At 39.4% G+C, this 27,927-nt stretch overlaps 1 protein-coding gene across 2 annotated transcripts; it reads right to left on the minus strand.

The window, feature by feature from the left end:
- Positions 1-192: 192 nt before the first annotated feature.
- On the minus strand, positions 193-27,927 carry LOC122671609 (potassium transporter 8-like). Of its 2 annotated transcripts, none has more exons than XM_043868933.1 (8): positions 27,562-27,927; positions 27,007-27,490; positions 26,854-26,907; positions 7,645-7,905; positions 7,504-7,556; positions 2,002-2,125; positions 1,655-1,909; positions 193-1,331 (listed from the first exon to the last, which is right to left on the minus strand). In XM_043868933.1, the coding sequence occupies exons 1-8, from the start codon at positions 27,598-27,600 to the stop codon at positions 283-285; spliced, it is 2,319 nt and encodes a 772-aa protein (XP_043724868.1). In that variant the 5' UTR covers positions 27,601-27,927; the 3' UTR covers positions 193-282. The 2 variants fall into 2 exon arrangements, with proteins under 2 accessions (XP_043724868.1, XP_043724866.1); XM_043868931.1 differs by having other exon boundaries at positions 27,007-27,493.

Consider the following 27,927-nt stretch of genomic DNA (forward strand, 5'->3'; position numbering starts at 1 on the left):
CAAATCCTTGAGAACCAACACTAGCTGCTCAATTTCATTTTCCAAAATTAAAAGTTACCGGGGGTGGGTATGTTAGGCATGTAGGTTTAACTGTTACAGGCATTTGATGACTTGAATTTATAACTACAGATGATGATCCCTTTGGGTACCACATTCCCCACCATCAATACCATTCCTTAACTTAGAATCTGTGGCAGGAAAATTCTTTTCCCCACCATGGATATCGCTGGAAATCTATAATATACACAATATAATACAAGAAAAAACATCGTAGAAACAAAGTTAAACATGGTAGATCATCGCCACCTCGAGGGTAGAAGCATGAGGGATGTTATGTGCATACGATGGGCCCCTGCAGTTCCTCCTCAGGAAATCATACCCAATATTGATCACCAAATTCTTCATCAAGCTTGAACCACGTCTGGCTCTTACATAAGAGTGTCCGAGTATGAATGCCATCCCAGCCTCCCTCGCTTCCATCAGATCCTGAAGCTCCTCCTGTGTAGCATCATCGATCTTTGGGTTCTCAGGCAACACAAACCTCACTCTTTTCCTCTGGACTAATGGAGAATGTATTTCCTTCATCTCCGAAGGGCCTGTTACTTCAGCAGCATCCCCATCTTCACAGATTTGTATCCCTTCAAAATTTGCAGAAGATGTCCCAACAACTGTCAATTTCTCGTCAACCTTCTCCATGTCCACTCCTCCATTATGCTCTGGTTTATCTGACCGGATAAATTCTGCTATGCTAAAAACAAGATCCTTTTCAAACTCTAAATCATCCTTGTGCACATCACGGTACCCATAACGTGCAATGCACCTGTAAAGCCTGTACTCTCTTGGTCCAATGCGGCCCACAAGGAACCGTTCCTCAGGCCGAACATGCGGAACAGGGACAGATTTGACGCAGAAGAAGACCAGAATTTGGTGGAAGGCAGGGAGGTTGGTGACAAAATGGGAGAAAATTGCGGGGATTCCAGAGACAAGCTCAGTGTGTACAAGACCAATGCCCTTGACACGTACAATCCCCAGACCTGGACCCAAGGTTAGGAGCCAGTTGATGGAGACCTTGTTTTGGACATCAAACTCATACTTCTTGAGTGTGCCATAGTGCCAAACATACATTACAACCAGGAAGATGAAGGCAAGGGCAATAGGGACCCATGCCCCTTCAAGGAACTTTATAAGGGAGGCTGAGAAGAAGAGTGCTTCAAGAGATCCAAAGAAGAATATGAAGCAAACAGCAAGAAAGACACTCTGATTCCACACAAGAACTATAACCAGAGACATCAGGCAAGTGGTAACTAGCATGACGGTTATAACTGCCAAGCCTGTTCAACAAAAAGTTACCAGAGGTCAGGAAAAGTATATGTAACCAAAAAAAAAAAAAAAATTAATAAAAAGATTCTCTGATTGCTTCTTGAATACTAAGAGCCTGGAGTATTTATCTGTTTTTGCCGGGTGGCTTCTGTTTCAGTAGTGAAGTTAAAATCACTACCTATAAAGAATTACGACGGATAAGCTATATTCCTCTAAAAAGTTAATGTTGATCAGTTCATCTGACAAAATCACAAAATTCTCTCTCCAAAGTAAAAGATAAAATCATTCAAACATGAATATTCAGATGGAATTATTTTAATCATGATGGCCATACCTGAAGCATTACCCATCCGTTTTGTGTCTCTGAATCCGATGGTAACGGCCAAGCATAACAGCATTAAAATCCAGTTGATTTCTGGGATATATATCTGGCCATGTATTTCAGATGATGTATGAACTATTTTGACCCTTGGGAAGCAGCCTAAAGCAGAGCACTGCTTGATGATTGAGAAGGTCCCCGTAATTATGGCTTGGCTTCCAACCACTGCTGCAAGTATGGCTATTGCCAGAACCGGCCACCTTATCCTCTCTAACACATTAAAATTGGTTAGTTCCAATTATACAAAATCCCATTACTATAGTTAAATTGTATTCCTCTATAAGAAAAACCAAAATAACTACCTGGCACAGATACGTAAAATCCAATCCGGTAGACACTTTCAATAGTGTGATGCTTGGACAGATAAGCAGCTTGTCCCATATATGCGAGTATCAAGGATGGATAAACCACAGAGGTAAAAGCAATCTGCAGAGGCATAACTTTATTCAAAAGAGATCCTACGCCTCAAATTGCTCCGGGGGTGGGGGTATTAAGGGTCACAACAATGTATATCAACACAAAACACCACCTCCTACACGTGCAAGCCCACACACACACACATACAGCTCTGCACGTACAAGGTGTAGGCAACAACACACAACACAAACTCCTCAGACATACTAGGGATCAAACACCTGACATCCTAGATCTGATACCATGTTACAACCGTTTATCCTAAAAGCTCGAGCTGTTAAGTAAGGGCCACAACAATGTATATCAACATACAACAAGAAGGGGGGACAGATGAATTTGTGTGAAAATTGCTGTTTTCCTTTTCTACCTTCCATTTTAAAGAATATGTATCAAAGAGAATACGGATTTCAAATCCCTGATCATACTCCAGCACAAGTTAACAAAGAGCCATTCATCTGTCAGGCCTGAACAAAGGATAACTTCAAGCATTTTCAATCTATGTCTTTTAGAAAAAATTAGAAGATGGACTCTGGAAATTAAACATTTCATACCAGTGCTACTTTAGGTAGCTTAGAAGAATAAAACTAATAAAACAATGACATAACTTCAAAAAATATAGATGCAAAGAACTGAAGTAGTCAACTTTAACAGAACAATTGAAACAGAAAAGTTTTTTAACTGTGTCAGGTAACCCACTTTTCATGTGGCAAGATTACAACCCAATACACCTTTCCCATGAAGCAGAAAGAGTACAGTGCACACAAAATGCTACAAAATATCAGAGGTCTATTATTTGTAGGGGAAAGTGCAATGGCAAGTTTAGTATAGGGCTGATGTGAACAAGGGCACTATAGAAACCACATAGCTCTTTTAGTGGTTCCCCAATCACATAGTTTGGAATGCAAATGGCAATGGGTCATTAAGGTAGTTTTTGGATTGTGTCATATTCATGTCACGTCAAAATTACCCCAACTGAACAGAATAAGTATATAAATAACATGAAACGATCCCCGACCCTAACAGAACTGGTTATTAAATGCTCATTTCAGATTCATGTCACATGAATTAACCATGTCAACGTCATGTATGTTTGGAGTTGAAGGATTGTGTCTGGTTCATAGTTGTCATGGCGTCTAGGCGAACCAAGGCGTTGGAAGGGACCTGGACGCAAGGTGACATCAACAAGCTGACCAAGGAGACGAAAACACCACTTAGGCGACCAAGGCGACACTAGCTGTCAAGGCCCCTGAATGCCAAGGCGGTCACCTAGGTGACACCTTGACAACTATGGTCTGGTTTTGTTAGACTCATGACATATGTGGCCTATTTGAGGATAATTAGTGTCAAGAACTCTCCACAAGAAGACCAACTCTAGGCATAGGTTTAAGTATGATATATTAGTATTTACCCCTTAACTTTTTGAAGCTAAATATGTTATAATGCTTTTTATACACAGTAACATTTTGACATATGTTCAATATACACACCAAAGATCAAACACGCCAAATGCACATTCAAATAGTCACAGTTAATCAGATATATTAAGAGATACAGATTACTATCTAATTTATATTATTATTATTAGGCATAAAGTAGATATCAATGCGAAATTCATCAGATATAATTTAACTCCATATATTTGACAATTATCCTGCCCTGTCACCTACTCAATCTATGCAATATTTTCAGGGAAGACCACATATAAAATTGATTATATACATTTGGCAAAAAACATCAACTATCATGAACAAAGGATTAATTACATTTATAACTCAAAACTTATATTGAAACCACAATACAAGCCTATCATGTTGGAGATTTACCTGTATATTATAGTCTCAAGGGGTATGCTCTACGATTTTGTATATTTACGTTCTTAGATTGCATCAGAATGTACAAAATTACATTCCGTTTTGACCCTTGATATGTGCCTTAGCATCTATCCCTTTCTTCTCCTATTTCTAGCTCTCCCGCCCACATTCCATGCGACTGTTACTGTGTTTTATGCCTGCCTAGATATTTTGGCTCCATTTGGTTGCAAGTAAAGGAAAGCGAAATAACTTGTGAAAAGAAAAAGGAAAGTTTTGTAATCATGATTGAGTAACCCACCTAAAACTCTTAACATATTTGGTATATAACTTTTCAATGTACATTTTGTTTAGTGTATTGGTATTATGGCTATTGTGTTAGTGTAACCGCAGGGGTATTTTGGGGAGTTAGTTCTGGTTCTTTTATATTTGTTTATGTACTGTTTAGGTATTAAGGGTATACTTGTAATTTCTCTTTTATCATGTTATATAAGCATCATAGGTGCTCACGGTTTGTAATTCTGTACAAACCATGAGCCTGGTTTTCTCTCTAGACTTGAGACTCTCTTCTTTCTCTTCTTCTCTTGCATTGCAGATACTGGTTTCCTGAGATTGATATTGTTTCGTGGTATCAGAGCAGGTCTAATCAGTTGGCTATTTTTTTCCCCCATTATGCTGAGAGAATCTATCTAGGGTTTTATCCAGTGGTGTGCAGCCACCAATTGCTACAATTTACTATTATAAAGGCCTAGTTATATCCATAAAACTTAGGGTTTTAGTAATATACCAGTTTCTGTTTAATCATCTACAAAGTTAACGAAGTCTTAATCTGAAACTAAGGTTTCTGCGCAGGGAGGGATTTCTATCATCTACGCATGGGTTTTCTCCTCTCTTCGATTTCTGCAATCTGCGATTTCTGATTCTGATTTGCGATGTTGCTGACTTATTAATTGAAGATCTATCATATCTATTATATTTCCTGTGGTAACACTACACTACCCATAATACCAATACACTTTTGACTCATCTACTGCTACTTCCTCATCCATAGTCACTCTGGCACACACGTGTACATCCGCATTTCTTACTACCACATCTTCCACTCCATGGATAATTGATTCTAGTGCTTCTACCCATATGACTGGTAAGTCAGAATTGTTTTCTTCTTCATCTAAAATTCACAATCCTTTCCCTGTAATTCTTGCTAATGGGGTCTTCTACCCATGTGACTGGTCATGGTACAGTTTCACCCACTTCATCCATGACTGTCCTCTGTTCTTCATGTACCACAATTACCTTAAGTCTTTTATAAGAAAGTCAACTCACTAAATCCATAAATTGTTCTATCACCTTCTATCCCTCTTATTGTGTTTTTCAAGATCTTCAGACAAGGAAGACGATTGGTGGCAGACTTTAGCCAGATGGACTATATTATCTTAATTGCGTTGGACCCCCGACTGCTGCTACTAGTACTTCCAATGGTCTTTCTTCTCTTCAGTGGCACATTCAGTTGGGGCATCTATTATTATCAAAACTTCAGCATATGGTACCTAATGCATATCTGTGTCTCGCCTTGAGTGTGAAGAGTGTGAACTGGGAAGCATCATTGGTCGTATTTCCCTTCTTGTAGTGTGTCTAGAAGTCCTTTATTTTCTTTAGTACATTCAAATATTTGGGGTCCTTGTGTTAAAAATAGGTTAGTTCTTATTTTGTCACTTTTGTGGACGATCATTCTCGCCTGACATGGTTGTATTTGTTGAGAGATAGTTCAGATTTTATTTCTGTTTTTAAAGGTTTTTATAATGAAACAAAGACTCGGTTTGATGCTTCTATTAAAGTTTTTCAATTTGATAATGCACTTGAATAGTGAGATATCTGTTTTTTGTTCTGATCATGGAATGATCCATTCATAGTTGTCAAGGCGTCGCTTAGGTGATTGCCTTGACAACTAGGGTCGCCTTGGTCTCTTAGCAGGCGTTTTGGTCGACTTGGTCACCTTGCATCCAGGACCCCTCCAACGCCTTGGTTCGCATAGACGCCATGACAACTATGGATACATTAATAGAGTTGTTCTTATACACCTCAACAAAATGGGGTTGTTGAACGGAAAAACAAACATTTATTGGAGATTTCTCATTCTCTAATGATTCATGTGAATGTTCCCAAATGTTTCTGGTTCTCACAGCTTGTCATTTGATTAATCGAATGCCCTCTTTTGTTCTAAATGACTGTTCATCTTTCTCTATTGTGTTTCCAAAATCTTCTGTATTTTCTTTACCTCATTAGGTTTTTGCATATGTGTGATTTGTTCATAATTTGCAAGCTCAGGTTGATAAGTTGTCTCCCAGGGCTCTTAGGCGGGTGTTTTGGTCGACTTGGTCACCTTGTGTCTAGGCCCCCTCCAACGCCTTGGTTCGCATAGACGCCGTGACAACTATGGATACATTAATAGAGTTGTTCTTATACACCTCAACAAAATGGGGTTGTTGAACAGAAAAACAAACATTTATTGGAGATTTCTCATTCTCTAACGATTCATGTGAATGTTCCCAAACGTTTCTGGTTCTCACAGATTGTCATTTGATTAATCGAATGCCCTCTTTTGTTCTAAATAACTGTTCATCTTTCTCTATTGTGTTTCCAAAATCTTCCGTATTTTCTTTACTTCATTAGGTTTTTAGATATGTGTGATTTGTTCATATTGCAGCCATAACTTTTTATTATCTCAATAATGAAAGAGCTACAATATAAATAAGGATAGGGGCAAATATGGAAAAGACCAAAATAAATAATATAGGGTCCCAAAGAAAGTGATAGCTTCTTCTTTCTATTTGTTGATAAATAATATATTTAGAATTTTTTTTAAATGTGGAAAGTGAAACAAGAGGAAAGCAAGTAAGAACAGGCAATAGAAGCAAATACAAACAGAACATTACATCCATCACCATGGCATGAAGTCTCAACAATAAGCATGCTACAGGGAGCAAACCTATCCAAAAAAAAAAATGATACAGGGAGCAAGATCTCAAATTGGATTAACAATTCTATAATGAGGTTCAATGCTTTCAACTGGATCTCCTATAGGAAATTTACAATGAAGGCCCAAGCCCTTTTTCAAGCCATCAACAAGCCACAACAAGTCGTATTTATCAGAAAAGGAAGCTTCCAAATTTTAAAAGAGACAAATAGGTTGGAGTTGCTATCTAAATATAAGCAAAAGTGACAAAGGTAGAAAGAGGAAACTGGTAAAGGAGGGGAGCAAGAGCAACCAACACTATATCCAAATGCAGATGAAAATTATTTTAGTGGTGAGCTCAATGAAAGTTTATAGACCATGATGTTCAGCAATATCAGCAGAACTGGTCTCACCTGTCTTGAGCATAATAAAAAAAGGGCATACCCAGTGCATGAGGCTCCCACCACTGCGGGGTCTGGGAAGGGTCATAATGTACGTAGCCTTACCCCCTGCTTTCACTATGAGGCTGTTTCCAGATGTCTTGAGCATAATAGTGCATCACAAACTGATACCAGGAGGGTAACTATGGGAAGAACATAATATTTGGATAATGTCACTAGTTTTACCTTGATTGATAACTGAGAGAAATGTCCAAGATCAGCAAACATAGCTTCTGAACCTGCAATGACAAAAATGAACATTAGAAAAAGGTGTTTCAGTGGTAAATGGAATCAAAATTGCCGTTCATTAACATACTCATCAAGTACCTGTAATGCATAGCAGGATCCCACCTAAAGACATCCAACCTCCCCTCTGTGTCTTCTTAAAAAATTTGTACATGTAATACGGGGAGAGGGCTTGATACACATGAGGATTCCAGTGGAATATGTTATACACACCAATCGCACTGATGCATAAAAGCCATGTCATAACGATTGGTGCAAACAGGAATCCCACTCGGTGGGTGCCATAATGTTGGAGAGCAAACAAACATACCAGTATGATACAGGCTACCGGGAGCTCTACATCTGCAAAATCACAGAACTTTATAGGTAGACTGATTGTTTAACCTGAACAGGAGTTCATAGAATTTTTATTTCGATTCTTATGTGAATACACGATTGTCAACATTATAAAGCAAATACATGTACATGGCCACATAAAAAAATAAGAATTAATAGAAAAGTTTGTGGGGGGAAAAGAAGAATTATCTAAAGGCCATGCCTTGATCTAGGGAAGTGTTTGGCTGATTGGGCATCCACCTCTAAAGAATTTGAAGGAATCAACCTTGCTGAATATAGCAACAACTAGTGGTCATTGCCAAAAATTTGAGATACTTCCCAAATATGTACACATTGAATGTTTTTGTGGCTTTGTATAGTCTTATCATGTATGCTCTCCATACAACTACAACCAAGCCATGAATTTTTTTTATTTGATAGATTTAGTTTTTTTTTTAAATTTGTTTAGTAGGGATGAGGACATTGTGAGGAGATAGGATGAGTATATTTGTGAACTACTAAATGGAGATAGTTCAATCATTATGACTCGGATGATTGCATTATTCATCAAGACACTACACATCATAGATATGTACGAAAGATGGGTGTGGCGGAAGTTAAAGAAGCCTTAAGAAAGACTAAAGTAGGCAAGACACCGAGCCTAGATGAGATTCCAATAGAAGTGTGGAAGGCCCTAGGAGTATGTGGCGTTTATTGGTTAACCAAGCTGTTTAACAAGATTACAAACACAAGGAAAATGTCAGATGATAGAGGAGAAGTAGTGTAGTCCTGATCTACAAAAATAAAAGTGATATTTAGAGCTGTAATTGTAACGACCCCAAACCCAGACAGGGTATAAGGTACTGCCCTCACAGACATTGGTCAGAAATCACCATTCACATTTGTATAATAACCCAACTCCCATACATCACATACATACACAGCAGAAGATTTAACAACAGTTGGAGCTGGATTTAAGGTTTAAACATTGTATATACATCTACTGGTGGCAAATACTAAAGTTCAACATAGTTATCAAAATTACATCAACAGATTGTATTATCACATTATTCATCCAAACATTATAAGTTCTCATGACCTGTCTCTAAGGTTAGTGCAGCATGTGCACTCACAGCCTATAGAGTCTGGAGCTGTGCACAGCTCTCATCTGAACTCATCATCCGAAAAGATTATTTATAACAAGGATGAGCCAACAGCTTAGTGAGGAAAACATATTACAATACAATCAAGTGCTCATGTGCTTCATTAACAGTGTACAGATATGCATACAGCGTTCTACTGTTAGGTTAGGTCTTAGTCAATATTGTGAATTACCGATTGTACACATAATAGTTAAGGTTAGCCTGGCCTCGTATCATCTATTCAACTCTTTATCCCAATACTGCAGCCTGGGAGAGGAATGACACGGCTCGTACTTGTACTCGTGTTCTCGTAGTCCCCGAAGGATAGCTCGTAAGAAACCTCATCTAATACCTAACCCCCTACTGGAAAGGGACGGTCTTCACAGGGTCATGTTCTCATAATGTTACTACTACCAGACTCATACACTTGTTCACATATCTCATTCACTTGTTCACAGAACTCATACTCTTGTTCACATATCTCATACATGTATTCACATTTCTCATTCACATACTCACACTTCTTGTATATAAACATATACTCAAACGGCTTGTCATATAACATCTCAACATATACTTAACATCATTTCATTCACTTTATAATCATATCATTCAAAATGTGTTGTGTCAAATAGTTCATTACACCTCATTTAACAACATATATACAATTCTCTCACATTCGTTAATCATGCATACAAGTCATCCATTCAATAATCTATATCATACTCATACACTACAATACACAACTTAAGACACATAGCCATGTTCATACGTTTCAAATACTCAACATATAGCAATACTAGTATATGATCCCTCACGTTGCTTGTTACAATGATTCACAGTTTCAATCTATTTATTGTAGCACCTAAGTCTCTCAAGTCCTAAAATATCAAGCCAAAGTATCATGTTAATACATCTTACAATCATATATACCTACCATAGTACATATAAATATATGGTGTACCCAATGCACCAGGCTCCCGCCACTGCGGGGTCTGGGGAGGGTCATATTGTACGCAATCTTACCCCTACTTTCACAGAGAGACTGTTTCCAGACTCGAACCCGTGACCTCTTGGTCACAATAGAGCACCCTTACCGTTGCACTAAGGCCCACCCTCTATAGTACATATAAATATACTTTAGTATATTAAATTGCAATATATTCATGACCTGCTTGTGGGGTATTACAACAATAACTATAGAAGCATAAAATTAATGTCATATTATGAAACTATGGGAGAAGGTAATTGAAGCCCATCTGAGAAGAGAGACTTATATCTCAAAGACCAATTTGGTTTTATGCCAGGAAGATCCACGATAAAAGCAATTTACCTATTGAGGAGCTTCATGGAAAGAAGAGCTAGCAAGAAGGATCTCCATTTGGTCTTTACAACAACAACAACAAACTCAGCCTTATCCCAACTTAATGGGGTTGGCTACATGGATCCAAACAAAACAAAAAACAAAAAACAAAAAATGGAAAACATAGATCTAACCCAAAAAAAAGAAAGAGGAAAGAAACGATGGGAAAGAGAGATGACAAAGGAAAAGGATAGTAAGAGGAGGAAAGAGGCACAGTCCAACCCGTTAGGAAAATCTCAGCTAAATGGGGTCTGCGACATGGATCCTTGACCTCCAGTAGGCTCTATTCGAGGTTATACTTATAACAACTAATAAGCCCTAACCTATACATGTCCTTCACCATTTCTCCTATGGTCATTTTAGGTCTGCCCCTAGCTCTTTTAACTCCTTTAATCGGGATCATATCACTCCTCCTCACTGGAGCGTCACTAGGTCTCCGTTGAATATGACCATACCACCTTAAACGACTCTCTCGTAATTTGTCATTGATCGGGGCTACTCCCAAGTCCGATCTAATAAGTTCATTCCATACTTTATCCTTCCTTATTTTTCCACACATCCATCTTAACATCCTCATTTCTGCTACACAAAGCTTATCAATATGATATTTCTTAATTGCCCAACATTCTGCCCCATAAATCATGGCCGATCGAACAATAGTCCTATAGAATTTTCATTTAAGCTTTAAAGGAATACGTCGGTCACACAACACTCCGGACGCACCTCTCCAATTCATCCATCCCACTTTAATTCCCTGTGAAACATCATCCTTTATGTCACCTTCTTTATTTATGATTGATCCTAGATATCTAAAATAGTCACTTTGCGATACCTCTCGTTCTTCAATTCGAACCATATCAGTATCCATTATTTATGATCTTCATTTGGTCTTTATTGACCTGGAAAAAGCCTATGACAGAGTCCCTAGAGACTTAATCCGGCATGTTCTTGTGAAGAGGGGTGTCTTATAAATATATAGATGTTATTAAAGATATGTATGAGGGCATGGTTATTAGTGTGAGATCTGTCGGAGGCCAGGGAAAGGAATTCCCAATTACGTTTAGATTACATCAGGGATCAAACCTAAGCTCTTATCTGTTTACGCTTATCATGGATGAATTAAACACGAGCATTCAAGACAAGGTCCCGTGGTGTATGCTCTTTGCAGATGATATCGTTTTGGTGGATGAGACAAAAGCAGGGACCAATGCTAAGTTAGAGTTGTGGAGATCAACCCTGGAAACAAGAGGCTTCAAGATTAGTAGATCAAAGACGGGGTATATGAGGTGTAACTTTAGTCACACTACGATGGAAAATGACATGGTAAAAATTGAGAGAGAGATACCGCAAAGTGACTATTTCAGATATCTGGGGTCAATCATAAACAAAGAAGGGGTCATAGATGATGATGTTTCACAGAGAATTAAAGTAGGAAGGATGAAGTGGAGAAGCGCAATCGGAGTACTGTGTGACCGGCGTATTCCTTTAAAGCTTAAAGGAAAGTTTTATAGGATTTTGTTCAACCGGCTATGAAGTATAGGGTAGAGTGTTGAGCAGTTAAGAAGTTTCATATAGAGAAGCTATGTGTAATAGAGATGAGGATGTTCAGATGGATGCGTGGAAAAACTAAGAAGGATAAAGTAAGGAATGATCGTATAAGAGCTGATTTGGGAGTTGCCCCGATCAATGACAAGCTTCGAGAATGTTATTTGAGGTGGTATGGCTATGTTCAACGGCGGCCTTAGGATGCCTTAGTACGGAGGAATGATCTGATCCCGATTGAAGGAACTTGAAGAGCTAGGGGCAGGCCTAAAATGACCATAGGAGAGGTTGTGAGGAATGACATGAGTAGTCTGGGTCTTGTACCAAGTATAACCTTGGATAGAGCCTACTGGAGGGCAAGGTACCATGTTGCCGACCTGATCCAGCTGAAATTTTCCTGACTTCCTGAGTTGTGCCTCTTTCCTTTCCATTTCTTTTTGTTTTTTAATTATTATTATTACTCTGTTTTGCAAGGATCCATGTAGCTGACCCCATTCAGTTGGGATAAGGCTGAGTTTGTCATTGTAGTAGTATCCTACAAGAAAGCAACAAAATAATCATTGGTCTCAGGGCAAACTTTTAATAGGGATCAGAGATCTTTTTTTATATTAAGATCAGTTGAAGTTGGAACCAGTCTGACTGTCGACTCTTATCTCCTAAACATCCACTAGAGATGTCATCCAAACAAATGGTGTTTCCTCCCACCAAAAAATCAGGAAACTTTATAACAGCCTAATCTTCATGATGGAAGACTTACAGCCAAAATCTGGATGTAAACTCCACTCTCCAGCACGGCCTCATGTGGACAAGAAGCAGGTCCAGCCAACCACTCCACTGTGAGCGTTGGCAGTCCCAAGGTGTGCAGTATATGTAATATATCAAAGTGAATTTTATATATTTATGCTTATATGCAACATAGAAGCCATATCAATGCAATATAATATAATTATTCTAGTAATGACCTCATATGAGAAAACCAACACTATAAGAAACAAAGCATAGGCCATGGTATAAGCATGTTCGTTAACAACCAAAGCAATAAACATAAAATCAAAGTAACCTTGTGAAGATTCAAAAAACTTTAATGATATAAAGCGTGCTGTCACAAGGCAACGCCTAGGCATCCAAGGTGGTCGACTTTCTTGCATCAAACAAGTCGTGTTGTCGCCTTGGACCCAAGAAGGCATCTGGATGCCTAAGTGGTACCTAGGCGACGCCTTGACAATTATGGTTATCACTATTTAAGTTAAAAAGTAGTACTACAAATTAGTGTGAATCTCTATACTTGTCATGGGGTTAACCCTGTACAGTAAGAAGTCCAGATGACGACTATTTCCATCCAAAAAATTCCAATTGCCACGGAGAAAATTCTCCCCTTTTGTGCTATCCAGATGTTACACTAACAGTGCTAAGGTGTCAAGACCTCATTCTTTTTCTTCTGATGCCAATGCCAGATATCTTCGAACCATAGAATAAATCATGAAATTCCTGCGGCTTACCCAGGAAAGACAAAAGGTATTCAACTTCCAACCCAAACTTCATGAGCAAACAATTCAGTATCAGTGAGTAAGGGGCATTGTCCTTGGCACTTAAGCACATGTAACAGGCATAGGGCATAAGGAGGCCCCCTGTGAGCAGACAGTTGACAGTTAAAATGCTTTCTCTTTCTGCTGCCCTGTCAAAAGAAAAACTAAACTTGGATGGAGGGCCTTTAGCCCCGACAGTTTTTCAAAAATATGTGGACCTATCTCTGAAGGAGGCTTTACATCAAGTTTTAATTGAGAAAGTTCCTTGACCATGAAAGCTATTGATTCTCCTACCTTGAGAATTCCTCAACTATGCAAGTTCTCATATTTTTTATTAGCAGGGATATTTTGACAATTAAATCTTCAATTTCAGGTTTGACAGTAGTTAGCTGGGGATTCTTCCAACTATGTCCCACAGGGCCCATCTCATCATACACCACCACCACCATATGGAGTTGGTCGATATGATGATCCTCTTTATGGATCTGAAAGTTGGATGCCCTCGATTTTCATGGGGATAACAACCCAGAGTTGTACCTTGACTGGGTTTATAGTTTCGAGATATTTTTCAGATGGTACGGGTTGATTGAGGCCAGAAAGATCTTATTTGCAGAAGATAACCTGAAGGGCACGGCTCTAGTTCGATAGATCAAACATCAGAAACAGAATCGGACTCGAGGCATCAGGTTAGTCACTACTTGAGCTGAAATGAGTGAAGCCATGAACCATAGATTCCTGCCTACCAACCACAAGCAGCGCATGCACCTTAGGTTTGCACAGTTGAGATAGGACAGCATGACAGTCGAGGAGTTTGTAGCCAGGTTTTACTATTTAGCCACTTGATCTGATTTTGAGTGGGATGAGAAGGTATTGGTGGCACAATTCCGCTACGGTTTGCACCCTTAGATCAGTGTTGCACTAGCATCCAGTCGACTGCCTACAATGGAGGACACTGTACAGCAGTACAGGTGACATATCAGGTAAAAGAAAGTCTGAAGCGGCCCTATAACCGGAGGACTTTTACAGATACTTTCTCTAAGAGTGATAATTCCAGTCAACAACAATCTTCTCTCCAAGGAAAGTCATTCAGCAAGCCACACGTTAGTGTCTTAGTGATTCATTTATGGCATCTTCGAGGCCAAACTGCCCTCATTCTCAATCTCAGCGCCTCAGCGTGGTTCTGATAGACGTCCTATGAAGCCACGGGCTGAGCTACAGTGCTTCTCATGCAAGGGGTACAGGCGTTTTCTGCTCAGTGTCCTAATCATTTGGTTGCTTTCGCTGATAAAGAATAATCTATGGCTACTGCTTCAAAAGAGAAATAGAGGAACAACCTAGTACTTCTAAAGTCAGAGAGCGATCGTGAACCTAGTGAAGTTAATGACACTGATAGTGATGGAGAGCCGCAACATTGTTACATATTTCGTCCACTTTTTGCTACATACAAGGTTTCTAATAAAGATGATTGGCATCAAAATAGTATTTTCCAGACCAGAGTGAGATGCGACAACAATATGTGCACCATAACAATCGACAGTGGTAGTTGTAAGGTTTAAAGTATCGGTATCATGTATCGTATCCGTGAAATGATTTTAAGAGACGTATTGTATCGTATCGTATTGTATCGGAGATACGTATCACACGCTACAGATACACATGGAAATGGTCAAGATACAAATAATTTTGGAGCAAAAAACAATATAAATAAGCAATATTGCAGCTTGTTTCCTTGATTTGATTTGTTTTTCAGCAAGAAATCAAAGCCCCAATCATGATATTTGAAAGAAGAGGAAGAAGAGGTCACAAAATTGAATTTTTGGGAGAAAAGTTGTCCGTCTAGGTGCTGTTGGTGCTTTCTAGTTTTTGGAATCCTGATTCTGAAGTCACAGGTGCCTTTTAATGTGAGTATCGCATCGTATCAGCCAATACGATGCGATAAATACCGATATTTTAAATTTTTTTCAACCCCCAAATCAATCATATCGTATCAGTACGTATCGATCATATCATGTTGTATCACGCTGTATCGGCCACAATGCGATACTAATCGATACCATTTAAAAAAAAAAAAAACCGTATCTCACTGTATCATATCAATACCCTACGATACCAATACATATCAGCCAATACGATACGATACAGTGCAATACTTTAAACCATGGATAGTTGTACCAATGCCGTCTCTAAAGACACTGTTCACAAGCTTGGTTTGAAGATAGAGCCGCATCCTAACCCCTACAAAGTTGTATGGGTGAACAATGTTAATCTCAAGATTAACGATCGATGTTTGCTGATGTACTCTATTGGTGGGTTAATCGACACCATGCAATGTGACGGTCTATCCTTAAAGGTGTCTCACATCCTCCTAGGGCAAACGTGATTGTTTGATAAGAAGGATCAACGATTAACACTTATTCCTTCAAACACGGTGTACTCGAGATGAAGTTCCTTCCAACAAAGGACCTTCCGGCAAACAAGCTTCGGTGAATAGTGAAATCTTTTTTCCTCCAGCGTGCCGACTCAAATGTCTCCATGGTCCTTATCCAAACTCAACGGAGTCGATTTCTTTTCAGAGGAGAAAAATTGATGCAATAGCACTCGACTGGTTGGACCAGCACAACTGGGTATGGAAACCCAAACCCATACAGAACCAGTGCAACCCGGAATTTTGGTCTAATAAGGGCTGATAATAGTTAATTTATTTCTGTTATTTCCTTTTACCTTGTATAAAAGGCCCTGCCCAGTGTCTTTGTAGTTATTTGCTTTTATTATTTTATTTATGTTGATAGACTCGTAGGAGATACGCTAGTTAGTTTTGAATTCTATTTTAGTTTTAGAGTTGGAATAGGAGTCTTTGGTTCTTCTCTTTATGTACTTGTAATCAAAGACGGATTTAGATATGGAATAGAAAGTTTATTGAGTTGGTTCACCGTGAGTATTGCGTGACTGTGGATGCAAGATTCTTCTCCTTTCTACTCTTCACACCCATTATTATCTTCCTGTTCTCCTTTGCCCCCCCCCCCCCCAGCCCTCAAGCACCGTAATATTATCCTCCTCATTTGCAAACTTGAAAACAAAGTGTTGATTTGGGGAATAATGGCTTGTGACATTATGTCCACAGCCCACTTTATTTATAATAGACTAGAGAAAGTTCTAGAATAGGTACAATTACAAGAATACCCCTAAGGGATAAAATAAGACAAAATTACCCTTGTACCCAAATTACAACACTCCCTCTCAAGGTGGTGTATAGATGTCAATCATGCCCAACTTGAAAATAATTGAATGAAAAACTTTACTATATAAGCCTTTAGCAAACACATTTGCCAGATGCTCTGTAGATGATAAAAGGGACACAAATGATGTCTTGTTCTAACTTCTCCTTATGGAGTGACGATTAATCTCAATATGCTTCGTCCGATCATGCTGAACTAGGTTGTGTGCAATACTAATGGCTGATTTGCTATCACAAAAGAGTTGCGTGGGAAGCTGAATAGGGACACACAGATCCTGGAGAAGACCCTGAAGCCACAGTAGTTCATAAATACCATGGGTCATAGCCCTAAACTCAGCCTCTGCACTAGAACGAGCAACCACTTCCTACTTCTTGTTGCGCCAAGTAACGAGGTTTCCACATACCAGAGTATAGTATCCGGAGGTGGAACAGCTGTCATCAGGAGAACCAGCCCAATCAGCATCAGTGTAACCTTCAATACGCTGATGATCATGAGAAGAGAAAAGAACCCCTTGACCAGGAGCAGACTTCAAGTACCTCAAGATCCTATAAACAACTTCCAAGTGTCCATAGTAAGGATATGCATGTATTGACTGACCATAATAACAGCAAATACAATGTTTGGCCTAGTGTGAGAGAGATAAATCAATCTCCCAACCAATCTCTGATATACCCCTTTATCCACAGGTTCATCATCCTTCTGCTTAAGATGAAAATTTGCCTCAAGGGGATATTTGCAGATTTGCCACATCCCAATGTCAGACAAAAGTCAAGTGTATATTTTCGTTGAGAAAGGAAGATACTTCAATCTGATCATGCAACCTCAATTCCAAGGAAGTACCGTAGCTTTCCCAAATCTTTAATCTCAAATTCTGTACCAAGGAAAGTCTTCAACCTGGCTATTTCACTAATGTCACTTCTTGCAATCACGATGCCATCAACATATACAATAAGAACAGTAATCAGCCCACCATTCTTCTTGATGAACAGAGTATGATCAACATTACTCTGTTTGTAACCCACAGACATCATGACTTTATGAAAGCACCCGAACCACGTTCGAGGCAATTTTTTCAACCCATACAATGCTCGTTTTAGTTTTACTTGAGTGTATACTTCCGTTGAGAAAGGAAGATACCTCGATCTGATCGTGCAACCTCAATCCCAAGGAAGTACCGTAGCTTTCCCAGATCTTTAATCTTAAATTTTGTGCCAAGGAAAGTCTTCAACTGGATTATTTCACTAATGTCACATCTTGTAACCACGATGTCATCGACATATACAATAAGAACAATAATCAACTCACCACTCTTCTTGATGAATAGAGTATGATCAGCATTACTTTGTTTGAAACCCACAGACATCATGGCTTTATGAAAGCGTCCAGGCCGCGCTCAAGGTTATTGTTTCAACCCATATAATGCTCGTTTTAGTTTGCATACCTTAGCATGGGTGATGCAGATTCATCATCAAATAAGGCTTGTTTCATTGGGAATAAGTGTAGGATTGGGATATATATATGTTGGGCCTTTGTTCCCAAAGGTTTTCTATGTATTAGGCCACTTTAGTGGGCCTGAAATAGGGGTATATAGGTTGCATACGGGATTAGCCCAATACTTACTTTTTATTTTGTGTTTTTAATTGAACCGGTTTAAATTGGTTGCATCCAATTGGTTCAATTGGTCTAATTTAAGTGAAGTGATCCTATTGGCTAAGAGGTTCTTATATCCTATTGGCTACTAGGGAATCTTCTTTATTTTAAATAGTTTAAGTTGTTTTAAGTCATTAGGACTCTATTTTGAGTCTATTTGAGTTTCCTAGTCAGTTTAAGTTACCTAATAGGTGAGGGATAAGGTTAGGCCATTCCTTTTTAGTGTCTAAGTCTATTTTTGAGTCTTCTACATAAGTTTGTAAGGGAGGCCAACATTGTACACGAATTTGATTAATGAAAAAGCTTTTGTTTCTTGCCATAGCATGTTCTTCTGCTCTCCGTTGAGTGAACCTTGTGAGTAATATCAAGGCTACCTTGTGGGTAATATCAAGGTGAAGGGATTGATGGACTCCGATCGACTCCTTGCATCTTGTAGATCGGGAGGTCCTTCTTCTAGTTCTTCAAAGCTGCTACCATTGAAGATTTAATCTTTCAAGTAAGTAGTTTATTAATTTAAGCATTTAACCTTCTTCTTTTAATCCTCTAACCTAAGCTCCATCTACTCCTATTATCACCCCTTCCATTAATCCATAGATCCATTAGAACCCTAAAACCCTAAATCCAATTCTGCCCTAAATTGCATAATTTTATAACTCATCCAAACCCTAACTTCTTTATACCAAAATAACCCCCTAGACCTGCCCATTAATACCCTATAAACCTCTTTCCCATTATCCAACCCTAACCCTAGGAATTGACCTAAATCCTAGTGCTGTCCATTCGAACCAACAACCCCTTTTGTTATTTGATCCTGTTGTTTGGCTCCTAGTAGGCCTCTTACCTATCTAGGACTACATTAAGTGGTATCAAAGCTATGGCGGAGGGAAGCTCCAACCCACCTCCCTTCGTTTTCAAGACCCAAGTTCGTCTACCCAATGGGAGCACAGCCATCTTAGTTGTTGATGAGAGGAGACGTAACAACATTATTTCACAATCCGTGGTGGATATGTTGTCCCAATCAGGAGAGATTTGCATCGAGCCTACAGGTAAAGTCTGTGTTGAATTTGGGTGTTCTTCATATCATAATGGTGCTTGGTGTAAGCCGGTACCATCTCCAAGGAGCTTTATTGCAGTAGGTTGCAATTGGTTGGACGAGCGACAAGGTTGGATTGAACTGGAAAACAACTTGTGTGTCCTACTTGATCGACAGCGTCTATACCATTTGTTTACTCTAAAAGTATTACAACCAAAGGTTACCACATCGACTGTACAGCCACAAGGACTGCCGAACATGTCAACTCAAATGCAAGTGACATCGACTGTGTTTGAAGTTTCACCTATGGCAGATACACCAACAAAAGATTCTACTAAAGCGGTTTGTGTTGAAGAGATTCAAGAACCTATAGCTAAAGAAATTCAAGAAGACCAAGCTGCACCAGTAGTTGAGATCATGGTTGAGAAGCTCGACCATCAAATTGATGTGGAGGTCCAACATACAATGGTAGAAAAAACTACTGAAGAGGGCAAAGTAGACAAGGCTGAGGACATGGAAGATGAAGTGGTGATTGACAACACTCCACAAGAAATCATCGACATCCAAGATGTTGTTCTTGAAGAGGTCGAGCACATAGAGTTTGTTATGCCACTATGGTTCTTTGAAGAGAACGCTCCACGCATTGAAGACTTTATCCCCACTTGTTCCCGCTTCACCGAAATTCTGTTTGGGGATGGTCAAAGTCGATCACATGTTGATTCCCCTCATCACTACAAAATTCGAGGACGAATTTTTTCAAGTTGGGGAGAGTTGATGCAGATTCATCATCAAATAGGGCTTGTTTCATTGGGAATAAGTGTAGGGTTGGGATATATATATGTTGGGCCTTTGTTCCCAAGGGTTTTCTATGTATTAGGCCACTTTAGTGGGCCTGAAATAGGGGTATATAGGTTGCATACAGGATTAGCCCAATACTTATTTTTTATTTTGTGTTTTTAATTGAACCAGTTTAAATTGGTTGCATCCAATTGGTTCAATTGGTCTAATTTAAGTGAAGTGATCCTATTGGCTAAGAGGTTCTTATATCCTATTGGCTACTAGGGAATCTTCTTTATTTTAAATAGTTTAAGTTGTTTTAAGTCATTAGGACTCTATTTTGAGTCTATTTGAGTTTCCTAGTCAGTTTAAGTTGCCTAATAGGTTAAGGATAAGGTTAGGCCATTCCTTTTTAGTGTCTAAGTCTATTTTTGAGTCTTCTATATAAGTTTGTAAGGGAGGCCAGCATTGTACACGAATTTGATTAATGAAAAAGCTTTTGTTTGCTGCCATAGCTACTGCTCTGCTCTGTTGAGTGAACCTTGTGAGTAATATTAAAGCTACCTTGTGGGTAATATCAAGGTGAAGGGATTGGTGGACTCCGATCGACTCCTTGCATCTTGTAGATCGGGAGCTCCTTCTTCTAGTTCTTCAAAGCTGCCACCATTGAAGATTTAATCTTTCAAGTAAGTAGTTTATTAATTCAAGCATTTAACCTTCTTCTTCTAATCCTCTAACCTAAGCTCCATCTACTCCTATTATCACCCCTTCCATTAATCCATAGATCCATTAGAACCCTAAAACCCTAAATCCAATTCTGCCCTAAATTGCAGAATTTTGTAACTCATCCAAACCCTAACTTCTTTATACCAAAATAATCCCCTAGACCTGCCCATTAATACCCTATAAACCTCTTTCCTAAAATCTGCCCCTAAACCCTAGATCTTACAAACAGCCCATTTTCATAAGGCATCCTACCCAAAACCCTAGAATTCCAACCTCAACCAAATTTGGTCCCACTTATATATATCCCAACCCTACACTTATTCCCAATGAAACAAGCCCTATTTGATGATGAATCTGTATCAATGGGTTTTCGAACTAGAGAATCTAGGAGGGACATCCATGTATACTTTCTCTTCAAGTTCCCCATGCAGAAATGCATTTTTCACATCCAGTTGTTGCAGTTCCCATCCTAAGTTAACTGTACATGAGAGAATTACTCGAACAGTGTTTAACTTGGACACAAGAGCAAAGGTCTCCTGGTGGTCTATGCCAAATGTCTGAGTAAAGCCCTTGACAACCAATCGAGCCTTGTATCTATCAACAGTACCATCCATCTTCTGCTTCACAGTAAACACCCATTTGCATCCCACAGGTTTCTTCTTTGGAGGAAGAGTGACTAAGTCCCATGTCTCATTTTTCCCAAGTGCATTCATCTCCCACCATAGCAGCCTTCCAATTTGGATCAGCCAAAGCTTCCTGCCTGTGCTTAGGAATAGAAATAGATGACAAGGAGGAAATGAAAGCATGAAAAGAAGGTTAAAGAGACTCATAAGAGATAACATTGGAAATAGGATGTAGAGTGCAAGTTCTAACAGGTTTACAGATGGCAATAGGTAAATCAAGTGTAGGATCAGAAGTAGGAGAAGACTCACTAGATGGAGACTATTAGAACAAACACCAAGCAAAACATGAACAGAAACAAAAATAGAGCAAGATGACACAGAGATTTAACGTGGTTCACACACCAATACGATGTGCTACGTCTACGGGCGAAGCTGAAGATGTTTCACTATGTAATGGAACAAAGTTACAATGGAGATCTCTCAAGAACACCTAAAACGGAACTGCAAGCTCTTACTCAGAAACCCAAAATTCAAAAAAAACTCATTTTCGCTCTCTTTACAACAAGGCGGGTAAGGCATATGCGTACTCCTCCATCGGGTTGGATCAGATCTGGTTGAACCGTACTGCGGGGGCTTCCCCCCCCCCGGCACCCCCAAATGAAATCAATGATCTCCACTACCATCATAGATCTCACACAAAAATCCCATTCGGGTCGCACCAAAATATGTCGAAGCAGGTCAATCTTCGAAACGGGTACATGAATTCTAGACACATAAAACAGAGACTGTGTAGGAGAACTTGGATCAGGAGGTGACGATTGGAGTGGCATAGTGGTAGTAGTGGTGGCTTCATCTTGCTGCCTTTTAGACATGAAGCGAACAAGAACCTTTTATGGAACCGTGGGCTTAACTTGGACAGAAACCGTTGACTCCCCTGGGCTGAAATCATGTCTTCTTCCGAATTTAGAATTGGAGCGATCAAAAGCACATCTTTCGTCCTCCTGAAGAGGTGCGACAGTGGGAAAATATGCCTCATTCTCATGGAACACCACATCCATAGAGACAAACATACGATGAGAGGGTGGATGATAGCACTTAAACCCTTTTTTAGTCGCTGAGTAGCCAAGAAAAATATAGCGGATGCCACGAGGATCAATCTTACCATGCTAGTAATGAATACAGGCAAAGCAAACACAACCAAAAACCTTCGAAGGAACAATGAAATTGAGGGAACCCGTAAGCAACTCCAAGGGGCAGCGAGAGTCCAGAACCAGAGAAGGAATCCGATTAATGAGATATGCAGCCGTGAGGACAGCCTCGATCTAATAAGGGGCAGGGACATTCATTTGAAACATCAAAGAACGAGCAACCTCTAATAAATGTCGGTTCTTGCATTCAGCCACGCCATTTTGAGCAGGGGTGTCAACACAACTTGTCTGATGAATTGTTCCATTGTCACCCAGATATGTTTGAAAGAACCCATCAACATACTCTCACCCATTATCTGTGTAAAATCTTGATCTTGGCATCAAACTGGGTTTTAATCATCTGGTGGAACTTAGAAGAGCTGGAAACAACGGAAGACCTCACTCTTTTGGCGCAACAAGTAAATCCAAGTAACCCGCGTATGACAATCAATAAATGTAACAAACCATCGGTACCAATAACAGCAACACATCGAGTAGGGCCCCACACATCATAATGAATTAAATGAAAAGGCACCAAACTTATATAATCAGAAGGGGATAGACCAAATGAGTTTGTTTTGCAAAAACGCAGGCATCACAAAAAAAGTGGTTCAGGTTACATTTATTATAAAAGTCCCAAGAGGTGGATTATCTAGACGATAATACCATCCATATAAATCGACCAAGGCAACTTCAGAAGAACCAGGAGGAGCTTTTGTTGTCAATGTTGAGGAAGAGGAGTCTGCAGAATCAAGCAACTATATGTCATTGGCCACTTTACCATTGCCAATCGTTTTCTCCATCACCAAATCTTGTATAACACAATGGGAAGGAAAAGAAAAGGTTACTTTGCAATTCAAATACCTAGTAAGGCTATTAATGGAAAGGAGATTAGTAGCAAAATTGGGCACATGCAAAACAGAGGATAAAGAGTAAAGCATTTGACAGAAACCTTCCCAGAAATAGAGGAGAGGGAACCATCAGCAACCCTAACTTTACCCTTACCTGAACCAGGGAAATCCTTAAAAAATGAATGAGATGAATCAGTCATATGATAGTCAATAATCCAACGATTGGATGCAACAGAGGCACAGTGACCACCGGCAGAAATACCTTTGTGGGCAAAGTGAGAATCAAAAGAGGCTGGCATGGAAGTGGATACTGATGCTGATGGAGAAGAACTGGGCGAAGCAAGGAGGTGGCGGAGTTGAGTCATCAAATCCTCCGAAGAGAGGTGCCCCGATGGGACCACTATCAGTGGTTTTGGTTTGGTGTGCCTGAACCAAACTAGTCCTGCAACCATGACCACGACCTTTGCCATTTGTAGGACTATCATGGAGCTTCCAACAGAACTCTTTGGTGTAACGTTCTTTTCCGTAGTACTCACATTTAATAGTGCCCTAATCTGAATTAGGGCGATCACTAGGACGTTGAGACCCTCCATAGGAAGAAGCTCTAGACCCTGAAAAAAGGGCAAATCAATCCTAGGCAGTAGGTTGCAGCATTGCAGTACGGCGGCTGTCCTCAGATTGAACCATGCCATACGCCTGTTCCAGAGTTGGAAAAGGATCACGACTAAGGACATGAGCTCGAATCTGATCAAACTCAATATTAAGACCTTCTAGGTACACATACACACGAAGCTTGTCCTCCTGTTTGGTAAACTTCAAGGCATCAATAATGCAAGAAGCAGAGAAATCCTCATAATAGTCTAACTCTTGCTACATACCTCAAAACTGAGAAAAATACTAGGATATTATCATCTCTTTCTGTTTTGTCTCATGGATCTTCTTCTAGAGTTCGTAGACTTGGGCATCATTTCCCACTTGAGAGTAGGTATCTTTGGCCACTTTCCAGATTTTGGTCACTGAATCCAGTAAGAGATAACCCCGTGCAATATTTGGGTGTATGGAATCGATAAGATAGGACATTACCAGATAGTTGTCTAAATTCCATTTGTTTTGAGCAGGACCAACATCATCAGACTTCATAGCATCCCCGGTAAGATAGCCAGAAAATCCACGGGAAGCTATAGAAAAGAAGCAAGAACAAGACCACATCAATTAGTTGTTCCCATCCAATTTAATGGAACAAACACGGAACGAAAGAAAGTCGTAATCACTAGAGGTGTCCGGAGAAATCACATCGGTGGCCACGCCAGACCATAATTCAAGAACTCACCGAGATCTCGGTAATATCTCGATTTTGTAAGAAACCGAGATGAGATGGAAGGCGAAATGAAGAGTTACAATGTCTCGGTTGAGATATCGAGATCTTGGCTAGATCTCAGTTGTCTCGGTCATCTCGGTGGGAAACCTTGGTATATAGACACCTATTTACGCAAACCTTGATATACAAACACTTATTCATGCCTAATAAACCAAGACAGACACTTATTTATGCCTAATAAACCAAGACAAACACTTATTTATGCTTAATATCATTTACTTAAGATATTATTCATAAATAAACAAATATCCCCCTATTTGAATCCAATAAAAATAGTTAAAAAATAAATTCCAAATGGACAAAAAGTCAACCCCAGTTCAAGAACAAAAACTGGATTTTCGGCGGTAGGTGCAATTTTCAACTTTCTAATGCTGGGGTTTTTCTCAAATCTAAAAATTCCATAAATCTTAATATAGTAAAACACTGCTAAAAACCAAAAAGTACAGTAAAATATTCATTTGTTTTGATGTCCAAAAAACTATTTCATTCAGAGCGACTTTGACAGCATTCGCGCACACCAAATTAAGTTTGACCGGTACATAACTCCTTCACTACAGTTTTATTTTCTAGCAAAATTGTCTATTCCTTTTTCTTCTTCTTCTATCAACTTCCTCTTCTCTCTCTCTTCTTCTTCTTCCTACTGGTTTCCTTCATTCTATTTTGTCACAACTAACATAAACGAAATGTGAGGAATGATAGACAATTTTGCTAGAAAATAAAACTATAGGGTAGGATTAGCTAATTCACCTACACGGAGTGCAGGAACTAGAACAGCTGAGGGTCCTGGTCTCAAAGCAAAATTTCCAAATTTTAGTCTCATCATCATTTTGATTCAAGTGAAAATTAAACGATTGAAAGAAATCAGTAGGTTGAGAACAATGATATGTGACAAAATTCCAATATGTACACTCACAGGTTCTCTGAGCATGAAGAAAAGGAAAAACAAATTAGGACAAAATATTAGAAAGAACACCAAAATAGACAACTGTAGTATAATGATAATATTAATATTAGAGACAACTTGAAAACACTGTAGTGGAGATGGTGATAATGTAAATGGTATCTCCAGAAGTTAATGCTCATGAATATAACGAAAGGATCTTGACAATTCTGGACTCTGGATAGAGATCAATCTAGTGTCAATGATGGATTTAATAGCAAGCAACCCGAGTGGGTGGTTCTCCAATGATAGCTTTAATAGCAAGCAACTCAACTTGTTGCCAACCTGATACTTTTACACTCACTGGCTGTGAGAGAATCCAGCATTCAACAAGCAATGTGAGAGCAGGAAAGAGAGGCAAAATTATGTATTATACAGTGGTCAACATTCAAAAACCTCTATTTTTAAGCCATCTAGGATCGTTCACATATTTGACCCTTATTACCTGATAATCTCACAAATCCATTATTTCCATACCTACTTCTATGGTGGTTTGGTTGCTATTGAGGAATCCTTGATCACACATTGATTATTTGTGATGGAGGAGTACAACTTTCATGAAGTTGTGAGTGATCATAGGCACAAACAACTCAAGGATCAAAAAAAACAACTAAAGTAATTTGATGGATTAAAGTATGTGTTTGTTAGAACAAATTTAGAATGATATTCTACGGTTGTCTCTATGGATTTCCATGGCAGAGCATGAGTAACAAGCCTGATAAATAACATTTTGGAACGTAGTCAGAAGGCCTCTAGAAATATCAGAGTGCCTTGTACAGTAGATGATGCCCATCTTGGTTGATAACTACCAAACCAAAAGTGGTCGCTCATTAGAAAAAATAATAATTTAAGGAATTTTTTTTTTTGTCATCCACTACCACCACATTGGAGAAAAGCTTGGTTGCCGACACAGGGTAAGCCGCCTAATAGTTACAAAGGTGATCGCAGAAAGCCAGAACCTGTAAAACCACACAAATAAGGAAGAAAAGTAATGGTCTTACATCTGTGATGCTGTTTTGACATGGAAAGCTCAAGGCCTGACACTGCAGAGAAAACTGCATAGCAACACAACATAATCATGCAAGTCAAGCACCAAATTTACAAAAAATCTTAAAAGAAATCCAACCAATAAAAAAATAAGTCGGGGTACCCACCAGAAATTGCTGGAGTGAGGACCCCATCACCAATTACCATAGAAGTTCCAATCAGGGCCAGAACTAGCAGCACCCTCTGCAACACCCTATGCTTCTCCAGCGTCAGTTTTAACCTCGACCCAATACCCCTGCGTCGTGGAGCAATGCCATCCTTCTTGTACTCCGATAGCTCCTCGTCTGCAACCTGGCAATTGGGCAAGGAGCTGACCCGAGCATGCCGGCACAGCAGTGAATACAACGCAAAAGTCCCACCTTCACCGTTGTCGTCAGCCCGGAGGACGATGAACACATACTTGAGCAGCGGCACCAGTGTAAGCGTCCAGAATATGAAAGACAACACTCCGAATATCTCCTCGTTCGTCTCCGAGTGCTCAATGTCTGCAAAGGTACTTTTGAAAACATAAAGAGGAGAAGTACTCAAATCCCCATATACAACACCCAAGCTCTGATATGCCAGAGTCAAGACGGTCTTCCATGATTCCTTCTGCAACAAGAATAACTCTGTAAAAAAACTCTCAAAGATAAAGGGAAGCGTTCTGTAAACACGCATCTCACCTTAATGGGATTAGCATACATCCTACGCTCCAGATCCATTGCCGAGCTCACTCAAATCTTCAACCACATTGTTTTACTGTGATTCTGTAAAAGCTATGCAAAGCCAACCCAAACAGAAATCTCATTCCCTACTAGTAAAGACCAATAGCATTAGCAAGAACAAGAACAGAATTAAATTGGGTTTGAAGCAGAGGGAGGAAGCTTTTCAGTTTTCCCGAATTAATATGAACATCAGTTGAACAACTACGACTTTACTGGAGACATTTGCAGGAGAAACACGAAACGCCACAGACAAAATTATTCCCGTAGACAATAATTAAACTAGTCTTAGAACAAGGAACAGAGGGCAGTTAGACTGAAAGAAGA

This window comes from Telopea speciosissima, chromosome 8 (genome assembly GCF_018873765.1).
Source record: "Telopea speciosissima isolate NSW1024214 ecotype Mountain lineage chromosome 8, Tspe_v1, whole genome shotgun sequence".
NCBI classification, from domain to species: Eukaryota; Viridiplantae; Streptophyta; class Magnoliopsida; order Proteales; family Proteaceae; genus Telopea; species Telopea speciosissima.

Coding starts and splice junctions, on each gene's coding strand:
- LOC122671609 (XM_043868931.1), bottom strand. CDS start 27,600: ATGGATCTGGAGCGTAGGATGTATGCTAATCCCATTAAG. Junction 26,908..27,006: donor CCTCACTCCAGCAATTTCTG/GTGGGTACCCCG, acceptor GTTGCTATGCAG/TTTTCTCTGCAGTGTCAGGC. Junction 7,906..26,853: donor GTCAAAACAGCATCACAGAT/GTAAGACCATTA, acceptor GTGATTTTGCAG/ATGTAGAGCTCCCGGTAGCC.